The sequence below is a fragment of the Periplaneta americana genome, chromosome 3 (genome assembly GCF_040183065.1).
Source record: "Periplaneta americana isolate PAMFEO1 chromosome 3, P.americana_PAMFEO1_priV1, whole genome shotgun sequence".
In the NCBI taxonomy this organism is placed as follows: Eukaryota; Metazoa; Arthropoda; class Insecta; order Blattodea; family Blattidae; genus Periplaneta; species Periplaneta americana.
The window spans coordinates 39,492,891-39,504,891 of NC_091119.1; the positions used below are offsets into that span (position 1 = coordinate 39,492,891).

General features: G+C 33.0%; 1 protein-coding gene across 3 annotated transcripts in view; it reads left to right on the forward strand.

Annotated features, from left to right (window-relative positions):
- Gclm (Glutamate-cysteine ligase modifier subunit) overlaps positions 1-11,417 on the forward strand; it is a 33,507-nt gene extending 22,090 nt beyond the window's left edge. For all 3 annotated transcript variants that reach the window (XM_069820355.1, XM_069820356.1, XM_069820357.1), the window contains one exon: positions 1,152-11,417. In XM_069820355.1, coding sequence (XP_069676456.1) covers positions 1,152-1,354 — 203 coding nt within the window. In that variant the 3' untranslated portion in view covers positions 1,355-11,417. The remainder of the gene's footprint in view (positions 1-1,151) is intronic.
- The last annotated feature ends 584 nt before the right edge of the window (positions 11,418-12,001 follow it).

Here is a 12,001-nt window from a genome sequence, read left to right on the forward strand (position 1 = left end):
AAATAATTTTTCACAAAAGTAAGTTCTAGCGAACATGGCTTCAAAAGAGCAAGCGAAAGAACGAAGCTTCGGATATTTATTTTTTGGCAAAGATTTGAAAAATTCAACATTTGTCAAGTCCTTACATCTAGCTTTCATTTAACATCACATTGTAAATCTGTGAGTTTAAATTGAAGATCTAACTGCATTATTCGTACATTTGCTGAAAAAGGATCGACATACAGAGATGATGATGATAATAATAATAATAATAATAATAATAATAATAACCTTTTAATATTTCATCAGTAACATGTAGTATAATGCCATTTTATGTTATACAACTGTTTTCCTCGTAATACTTGTGAACAAATCATACATTTAATATTCTCATCATATTGACAGCAAAAAAATGCGTCCTCCCATCCTACTTGAAACTTTCGTTTTTGTAGAGGTACATGGTTTCGAGAGAGACATTGCAACGATACGCCACTCACAGATCAGAGACAAATACAAATGGAACGGAGTTTGATTCCAGTGAGTGAGAGGGGTGGGGATTGTGGGAGGTAGGAAGCAAGAGAAATGCATAGCTATTATTGCGAGCCACAATGTGCTCGCGAATCACATTTTCGCCACGGCTGCTCTAGAGTGTCAGATTTATCACTAAGCTTGAAGTGCGATCAGCCAGAGTAGAGGGGATGGTTTTTATGCATGTGATGACGTTGGCTACAAAAGCAACCCTTGTCACAGCAACTCGAAATGTGCTGAGACATGTAGTGAGCTGCGATATCATTGTATTTTACCATTATAACTGGCCAAGAGCTGAACTTTGGACCAAAAAAAAAAGCTTAAAAATTGGGCTGCGTAAATTATGCGAAGGCGAAAATTACGTGAGTAAATACGGTATATATATTTTCTTAGATTCTTAATTATAGTTTCATCGAAATCTCTTAATATCGCAGAAAATTTTTGTTTTAAATGCCTGAGATCATGTATTTTCCACTGAAAGACCCAAAAATGAAATAAAATCCATGCATATTTTTCATTCTGCCTTACAGATTCTTCTACTGCAGTTTATAATCTTTCACGGTCTAGTGGAGTCCAAGAAAAATTATTTCAGTTGTTCGTGTATGAAAGCATCAGACATAACTAATGTGATTCTTATTTGCCAGAAATTCTGCCGCGGGCGGCACTGAATGACGTATTTGGATCAGTTGCTGATAACGGCTTGAATTCAGTTGAACTTCACTGGGCGTTAAGGTTCCAAGTGCACGTCAAGTGTCGTGGAGTGCTGTCCAGCAAAGGCTACCTTCTTAGTGTGCACCGCTCATCACAGAAACACGCAGAAGAGATGACTGATATATCAAAGCCATGACTTGCTTCACGTCCGCTGCTGGTCTGCTATTTGCTCGCTCGTCCCAGTTTTTGGGAATCACTGCTTGAGACTTGAGACAACTATCTGCAGTTAACTTCATCATCTAATGTTACAGTAGAACCGAACCCATCTGTACTTATATAATTTTTGCTTTAAAATTGCTATGAAATTGTTTATTTCACATGATCATCATCACAGCCTCTAAGGTACTTAAATGCGGTTTGAAACCTAATTAATATATGGTTAACAGCCAGCTGTTTCTTGTGGAGCATTGGCAACACTGTTTCGAAAGAAATGCAAAGAGTACAAATTTAATGTCCCAAAGTTTTTAGAATTCGAACTGAGTTTATGTAACATGTGAAATGGAATTGTTATTTATTTAAAATATATAACCTGATAAATTACTATTGGTACTTAATGTCTTGCTTTGAGTTTTGATATATTATAAAATGTTATTTCACAAATTAAAGATTTTGACATTAAGTTCTCAGTTGATGAACACACTGCATTGTGTCACAGAAATGTTAATTTATAAAAATATTGATTTCCCGTATTATAAGAGATAATGTATTTTAATTTTAATGTATTTATAAAGTTTTGTACTGATGCTTCAATTGCTGAAACCCATAAATGAATCAGTAGACCTCGCTTAGAACTATATTCATAAGATATGTATTTATATTTACTATTTATTTCATTATACTATTTAAGTTGTGTGCATATGACAAATACTTGCACAGAAAGTTATGTGTGTTTATCAAATCATCTTAGACTTGTCAGTAGTTTTCATTAATTTTTTCTTGCCTTGTGATATTAGTGAGTGTTGGAGATTTTTATGCAAATTAAAAACCTAAATTGCTTAAACAGATATAAATTATCAGTAGGAAAATTTTCATTATGTTTTAATAGTACTGTAAGTATTATTATTAGTGTCCAAGTTTTGAAATTTTGCTGAATTTCTTGTAAGACTTCTTAATCATATAGTGAAGTGCATAAATTTCATTTCAATATATTCATTTGTTTATTATTTTCAAATTGTCACAGTAATTCTTTCAGCAACATATTATATTATACTGTTATCTACAATTTACATAGTTCCAGTATTTTTCTCTCTTACTCATCTTGGAATTCTACATTTGTGCTATCTCGAAGTAGATGGAGAAATAGGCATGACAATAAAGAGCTTGTTTTCAGATGGGCTTTAACAATTGAAGACCTATAGCTGATTGAATAAAAAGTTATATGTTAAAAAATACAAATTGTTCTTATGAGTACATACCAAAATCATCGGCCATATTTAATAAAAATGTGCGTCTGCATACAGGTTTAGATCTGTTCACTGAGAATGGATAAAGAGGAAGATACGTCTAAAATTGCATTTTCACGTAAGTCCTATAGTTCGAATTATTAAATAACGTCATTATACAGAATGTAAAAAAAGTATGGAGTATTACTTATTACTTTATAATTTTTAGTTTTACCTTAAAATTTTATGTACAAAAGTTGTTGAAAATAAATCCAGTATTATTATGCCATTTTTTTGTGCAGTTATAAAAACTGATACGAAAATGTTTAATGTGAATGACATTCAAGAAATCTGGTCACACTTTCTGTTAATATGGTGACATCATCCAAGTGTAAGTTGTGTGTTGTCGCTGCGCCTCCAAGATCTGCTATGTGTTTTTAAAAAGGTTTTGCAGGAGGAAGAAAAAAGTATATCACTTTTAATTTCCTTGATTTTCAAAGGTACTTTCGGTATAATTTCATAATTTATCTTGTAATGATTGAAATTATATCAAAAGTAGCTTTGAAAATTAAGGGAATTAAAAGTGACAATGCTTTTTTTTTCTTTCTCCTGCAAAATCTTTTAAAAAACACATAGCTTATCTTGGAGGTGCAGCGACAATGTGTAACATGTCAGGCATCTCGTGGTTTTCCACATTATCCATCTCACTCCATTTTGCATTTAATGTGCGTGATTTTCCACTCTGTCTTGCTGCATTCTCTTTTTAATTATTGGATAGAATGTCTTTGGACTGTTGCAGTTCAGAATGTGATAATTAAACATCACAAACCATATCTCGGAATTTGAACTTGTAACATTTATGAGTTTGATATTCAATCACTGTGTTTTCATAGAATATTCAAATCGATTTGAATAACATTTACTGTACTGAATATGAGCCCTACAATCCCTGTTTTCATGCAATTTTCGATACATATTGAAAGTGATATGAATATGGAAACTTAAGTTTCGAAAGAAGTTATATTGGTTAACATGTCATTGACATGCAACAATTGCCCTGGATGGCACAGGCTATATAGCACTGGCCTTCTGTGCCCGAGGTTGCAGGTTCAATCCTGGCCCAGGTCGTTGGCATTTAAGTGTGCTTAAATGCGACAGGTCCATGTCACTAGATTTAGTGGCATGTAAAAGAACTCCTGCAGGACCAAATTCCGGCATGCTGGCAACACTGATATAAGCTCGGCAGTTGTGAGTGTCCTTAAAACATAATTTAATTTTATTGACATGCAACACATTAGCATGTTGGTCACTTTCTAGGCCTTAGCTATAAACAAAATTGAGATTTCTTAATGAGGCGCATGAAAACTTAATATTCTGACTGTTAATGAAGGATGGTAATTATGGTTTTCAGAAAAACACAAAATATTATGAGCCACCGGCGTAGCTCAGTCGGTTAAGGCGCTTGCCTACAGATCCGAAGTTGCGCTCAGATGCAGGTTCGATTCCCGCTTGAGCTGATTACCTGGTTGACTTTTTTACGAGGTTTTCCCTAACTGTAAGGCAAATGTCAGGTAATCTATGGCGAATCCTCGGCCTTATTTCGCCAAATATCATCTTGCTATTACCAAATCCATCGACACTAAATAACCTCGTAGTTGATACAGCGTCGTTAAATAACCAAGTAAAAAAAATACATAAGTGTTACAATATACATAATTGCGCTTGCTGTTGGTGAAACAGGTGACACATCAAACTAATGACGATAGTTCACATGCTTAGCATATTGAGGTCATTTTTAATATGATATCCGTTTTCTTGCATATTGAATATTATCCATTCCCACTTTTTATGTGTATCGACCTTGAGACTCAGATAATTTTTAATCTCTGTTTTCATGAAAATTTCAATATGATAAACGTATTCAAATCGATTTGAATACTTCATGAAAACATAGTAAATATGTTGACATCGTTCAAGCATGCTATGTCACATAAGCAAGAGTTCAGTTCAGATTGGAATTATGAACAGTAAATATAAAAGCTTAATGAATTATTCAACTTAGTTTTAATTTAACAAAAAAGTTTTATTCGCGCACAAATAGAGTTGATTAGTAAATGCGGGGAATATAAAGGCAGAAATAGTTAATTTAACATAGGCTAATTTTAAAGTACGATACTTAACTGTTGTATTAATTCCCAAATGAATCCAGTTCCCTGTAATGACATTATTAATTATAATTTTAAACAACTCATAGGTGTTGGATTGATGTGAATAGTTTTGACTATCAGTTGCATTATTTTTTTCGAGACTAGGCCCTATGGAATGAGAAACAATTATTGAGTAGTTAACGAGAAGCCCAGCCCTATTAAATTTAAATGTGATGATATGAAAAGAAATATCAATATTTTATTTCCAGTCCCAGACATCCTTACAATTCCGAACATGCTTACAGTAAGTCACTAACAGCTTAGGAATTCGATGAATCCCTTGTTACTTTTTTTTTTTAAGAGACATACTATATTAATTTTTGCATAATCTAAATTAAATGTCACATATCAAAACAAAGATTTCATTCATCATGGAATTATTGTTGTTGAGTCAACTGTCCGAAGATAGGTCTGAACCTTACAAGTGATACCAAAAAGGCAATACTTATGAGGCAACTAGGTCAGAAGACAATGGGGTAGAATGGCCAGTTCCTTTCCCCCTCCATTGCATACATCGCCGACTGGAATTAATCTTTTAAATATTAAATTTCTGTCTATGGCCTTAAGACCTTCTACAAAATAAGTGGGTGTATTCATGTGAAGAGGCTATGAAACTAAACAAAACACTAATATGAGCAGAAAGTTTCTACAGTAAACCAACAATGACGATTTTTCATTCCTGAACATTAAATTATTTATTGTGGTCACCACCTACTCAAACGCATCTGATGGCTACTTATACTGCCTGCTCAGTTGTCAAATAGGCCTATGCAACATGAATAGGAAAAAATTACCGCTAGATGGTAGCTCCTAATGGTCTTTGAAGTCACTTGTGGATAAAGGTCCTATGCTTTATGTTTATATTGTGTGATTAAAATATTACTTTGTTTCGCGACTCCAATGTAATAGCTTCGTTAATCCATTATATTCTTTGCTCTTGAAACAAAAGGAAATACAACTAGACATGCATAATTTAAAATATGAAACCCAATGAGTTGCTCAGTTACAAAGCCTCTATGTGAAAATTAAAAACAGTTTTCAAATTAAAATTACAAACTAACTATTAGTAGGACTTTTATAGAACTTGTAAGGTTAATTAATTAGTTTTGTTCTTAAAAAACTGCAGGATACCACCATGATCTGTTCATATGCTACCAGTTTTTGGTGACTTACAAAAAAATATATATATAAACTTTTCAGATAGGGACTTTTGCAACTAGGCAGTTCAATAAAAAATAAACCGGTGCCCCAAAAAACTTACAGCTTCAGTACTTTCTGAGAAAGAAAGAAAACTGGAAAACTTTTTCTGTGTGGAACTTTCCCCACATTACCAAGTAGAGGTTTCACGAATTTATCCACAAGAGTTTCTGATGATTATTATTCGTAACACACTTTAATAAAAATTTCCGCTAGATGGTAGCTCCTAATGGTCTTTGAAGTCGCTTGTGGATAAAGGTCCAATGCTTTATGTTTATATTGTGTGATTAAAATATTACTTTGTTTCGCGACTCCAATCTAATAACTTCGTTAATCCATTATATTCTGTGCTCTTGAAATGAAAGGAAATGCAACTAGACATGCATCATTTAAAATATGAAAGCTAATGAGTTGGTCAGTTACAAAAGTCCCTATGTGACAATTAAAAACAGGTTTTGCAAACTGACTATTAGTAGGACATTTTATGTAACTTGTAAGGTTAATTAATTGTTTTTGTTCTTAAAAAATTGCAGGAGACGACCATGATCTGTTCATATGCTACCAGTTTTTGGTGACTTACAAAAAGAATATATAAACTTTTCAGACAGGGACCTTTGCAACTAGGCAGTTCAATAAAAAATGAACCAGTGCCCCAAGAACTTACACCTTCAGTACTTTCTGAGAAACAGATTTCTCCGAACAAGAAAACCGGAAAACTTTTTCTTTGTGGAACTTCCCTACATTACCAAGTAGAGGTTTCACGAATTTATCTACAAGAGTTTCTGATGATTATTATTCGTAACACACGTCAATATGTCACATTGGCACAAAGTAGACTTAAAGTTTTTTATAGTTTGAAGCAGACATGCAGATGAGCTGGTTTGCTGCACCTACCGTTGGAATTTGGAAATGCGCTATTTCAGTGAAAGCATTGTTTTAGAATTGTCTTATGAGCAGGCAGTATAAGCACCCAGCGAATGTGTGGTTGCATTCGAGCAGGTGGTGATTGTGATTTACCTCACTGAAAGAGGATAGAAGTTAATGATGGTTAGTTATTTTTATTTTGAATAAACTTTATTTATTTAGCTTTCTCCAGGTGGAGGCTGCCTAAAAGACAAAGCTTACCATAAAATTACATAGAAAAATAAATTTAAACAAATATAATGGAAAAGAGAAAACAACGGTGAAGGAAAAAATACAATTATAAATAATTGAAAACGATTAAACAAATCATTGATGCAAGTAGAAACATCAATTCTTCCTAGGATCTATTATGTTATCAGGTGATCGCAGTTGTCTGTTCAGCACTAACAAGTTGCAGGACCCAACTTAAGTGAGCAGATCACCATAGGAAAGAGATCAGTCTATTCAAGTGTAGAGATGGTTCTTAGGATTTTTATAGATCCCTTCACTACAAACAGAGATACTTCAGTAACAAGAGTTACTGCTTGCAAAAATGCGCGAATCTTTTTGTGATGGTAATGAGTAATCCAATAACTTCGATCGATGTTAGATGATATTTTTCCTTATTTTATGGTGTAGTAGGGTTGTATATATTGCATTTTTCCTGATGTTTAGAACAGAATGAGGAATCAACAAGGTATATGTGATTTGTTTAAGGAAAATATGTTAATAGAAACATAACACGATCTACAGTTTCTAAAATAGCACAAAAATCAATAGTACAGAAATCGAAAAGAATAAGCCAAAATCTGGATGACCAAAGACAATTACAGAAGAATATGCCCTTGGTACGATGTTGCCTATCAACATTAAGAAAAGTTTTATATATGTATATATTTGTCACAGTCTGTATATATCTAAATATATTTTTTCTACATGTATCTTGATTACACAACTTTTTTCTCCTGAAACACTGGCATAATATTACTTCATTTATTTCCAGCAACTTTTGCATATAATATTCAATGGTAGCCTAACACTGAATATTATAATAAAATAGTGAGTAATATCCCATACTTATTTTACAAACCGTGTATCATTGTACAATTAGACTCAATTTGAAATGTTATAGACAGTGAAGCCATTGCCTCAAGAAACTGCTTGGAGATGTATGATTACTGGTATATATTTCCTCCTCGGTCTTGGAGTATAGTATACTATACTTCATACATATAAAACACAAAAGTCTTAGGATTTAGGACGATGTATTTTTTTGTCATTCATAGACACTGGTGATGCAGTAATGAGTACAAATGGGTTAACAGACAGAATTACTGTAGAGTCTCAATTTATCTAACATAAATTATTTTGAAGAGTTGTATGTAATTGAGCTTCTCTTATAAAACAATTGAATTAAGTTTCTTTGTTTCAGTTATGTATAGAGTTTTTGTACTTCAGATATCTATTGCATGATTTGAATAAGTCAGAATTATTTCTTAGCATAAACAATGAATTTTTTTGTTTACATTTCGTTAAATTTCAACTTATTCTAAATCATATTTAAAGTAAAATGATGTAGAAATTGTATTTCTCTTGAAGCTTGAAGCTATATCAAACAATGGAAGTGCTCTTTCCCAATTTAACTCAGGGTTACACAGATGGTGTGAACTGCTTGGACGTGACCGCCATGTGTGTCATTTAACTCTTTGTGGTCTCCTCACACTGTGTGGCTTGGTATATTGAATTCCTCCAGTTTGGCAACGAAATAACACAATTTTTCATATTTAATGGACACCTTTGTCTGCTTCAAGTAAAATTTATTTGAATTTTCTTTTTAGAAGTAAGAAAAGGCGTCATAAAATATTCACCCACCCCTAGGTTTGAAAATGTACTTTTGCCAAGATATTCTTAGTTTTGGGTAATGATCATTCTTCCCTCGCTTTCCCCAGTTTTGTAAACTCAGTTGTGCTTTACAGCCTTTGTTTTTATCTTATTCAGAAAATTGGTTAGCCAAGCAAAACAATACTTACTCCCACTGTCATTTTATATCTGCTTATCAAAGTATTTGATAGACAATTAAAAGATCTATTGATCAGGCACGAATAAACATAGCACATAAAGAAAGTTTGAAGTAAATGATTATTCAGTTAAGTTCAGAATAAAATTATAACAGTTTCTCAGTAGTCCTGAACATCTGGCCGAAATGGTACGAGTGTGAACTGAATAACACATTGCCGAATAATTGAAAACCATATTTAAAATTATGTTCTCGGAAATAAATTTTAGTTTCATTATAAAAAAACATAAAAATCTTAATTCATAGAAATATCAACATTAGTTTACTATTCCATTTTTGAAAAAGTTACATTATCTCCTTTTGTTTTTGTAATGATTTTATATAAATTCATTTTTGTTTTAACAGCCATATTTAGTATGGGTATATGTGGAACAATTAGACGGAGCTTAGGAAAAAGAACAACGAAAGAAACACAGTTAAAACTCTACAAAACAGTAGCCCTTCCAGTACTACTTTACGGAGCAGAGACTTGGACCTTAACAGAAAGAGACAAAAGACGACTAGAAGCCTCAGAAATGAAATTCCTAAGATCAGTGGCGGGATATTCTTTATTACAACACAAGAGGAATGAAGATATCAGAAAAGAATTAGGGATAGAGGGAATAACACAAAAGTTAACAAATCACCGAAATAGGTGGATGGAACATCTAGAAAGGATGGAGGATCACCGAATCCCCAAGAAAGCTTTCCAGTATGCTCCAAGAGGAAGGAGAAATGTTGGTCGTCCTAGGTTTCGTTGGAGAGAACAATTCTAATGGGGACGGAACGGGCCTACCGGCTCAACCCGTGATGTTGATGATGATATTTAGTATGAACTTTAGTACAGTTAGACAATAATAAATCAAATTAAAATATAAATTCAACTCAGAATACGCAACATGTTTTCACAATGAGCAAATTCATTTCACGTTATGAAATTCTTAGGTTATTTCTTTCATACACTTGGTGCATCACTTTACATGCTCTTTTTCAGAGTCGAGAAATCAAGCAATAATAAAGAGAACCAAGTGGATAATCTGGACTATTGATAATTGAAACGAGTGATTTTGAATACCTACAACTAGATAAACAATCGTGAATATGCAATAAATAATGTTAAAAGGAAAGGCTTAAGATGCCTGAACCTGATATAGATCATGTTTATCAGGAAACTGTGTACAGGAACACTTTCCACAGTTACAGTAAAACCTCGATAAGACGCGCCCGCTTATTACGCTATCCTGTGTAATATGCTTTTTTTGTCCGGTCCCTGCACATTCCATATATAATACCTTTATAAAATACCCATTTCGTTGCGCTCAAGTCCCACATAATACGCTATTTTTGTGGAATATTTTCGACGTAATTTTCAGCAATGTACTGTACCAGCAATGAAACATTTTGGCCATTGAACTTACTAGTGCCACTAACCTGAAAAGTATTGGTATTCGACCCTTTACCTGCACATTTAAACCTTCATGTTATACAATACCCCACTCTCTTGTTACGCTCTCTTATTCGACCCTTTATCTGTGCAGCTTACATACAGTTACAATACCCCACCCTCTTGCTAACCCTCTCTCTGAAACAACATTCCTCACTCGACCATAATAAAATTCTGGTCAATTTGTTGTCCTTAGTGTATTGAAGTGTCTGTGAGTGTGATTACAATGAGTGTTAAACGAAAAGTGCTTTCTGTGTCGGAAAAATTGGAAATCTTACGAAAGTACGATGAAAACAGTACTCTTAATCAGAAACAACTGTCTGATTCATTAGGAATCCCATCATCGACATTAAGAACGATAATAAAAAATCGCGACTCAATCACTGCAGCTGCGACGTCAGGAGGATGTAAGCGCAAGAGAGGGAAGCGTGGTAAACGTAAGGACTTGGAGAACACACACAGGGCAAACAACTATAAATGACTCTTTTCGAAAGAACTAATACAGTACATAATATAGTATCACAAATGTCTTTAACGTACAGTACAGTAATTACATAATGGAGTAATACTGTATTACCTTTCATGAATCATGTATTTCAATAAAGAAAAATGCTAATAGACACAGTATATAAGTCAAAATTAGTATACCCACCTAATACGCGGTTTACACGCAGTCCCTTGAACAGCGTATTATTGGAGTTTTACTTTACAATCTCGGGTTTTAAATTTTCGTTTTGTACAGTTACAAATGTCCAACAAGAATGCGTAGAAATTGTAATTTATTCAGATACTTTTCTTGTACCAAAGAAAATCACAATAGCCTACTGTGTTTATGGACCGCAAAGAGTTTTAAGGACGTACTAGATACCAATTCATATAAAATTTGTGGTTATCAATCATTTTCAAAAGTTTGGAACATAATTCTTTCAATTGTCTGAAATGTTTAAAGCAATTTTTTTTTACCTTGAAGTACAGAAAAGAACCATGTTGGCTGTGTCTTTTTTTTTTTTTTATTTAGTCTACTAGTTCCTTTATTTTTATGGGCTCTCCCTTTAAAAACCCACCTTGTATCATATTAAATGTGCCTAAATCATTATTGGTCTAGGTTTTATTAAACTTGATAATATCTTCGTTTGGTAATAAAAGACATTGAGAAAGTGAATGCAAAATGAACTAGGCTGTTTTGGATTAGAGTAGGCCTATATAGATTTTAATTCATACAATTTCAGAATAGTGGAATTTCATTTACTTGTGTATTTTTCACTCAAGTCTCGTATGTATTTTATTTATTTATTGCTAGGAACCTTGTAAATTTCAGTTCAACCTTATTTACAGTAAAATGCCAAATATTTATAAATCTTAAATATTTGTTTGGTAGATATAAATAGAAATTTATTTATTAACAACTATAAATTTTGAAAATGTCATTCAATCTAAAGTTGCTAAGTTAACCAGATATTTCTTTAAAATAACATATACGAATATAATATTATATTCTGCTAGGAAGTTCTTTATAAATTCCACTGATTACCACTTCTCACATAGTGACTCTCTCATTATGGTGGTGATGAACTGGGTGTCTGTAAATTATATT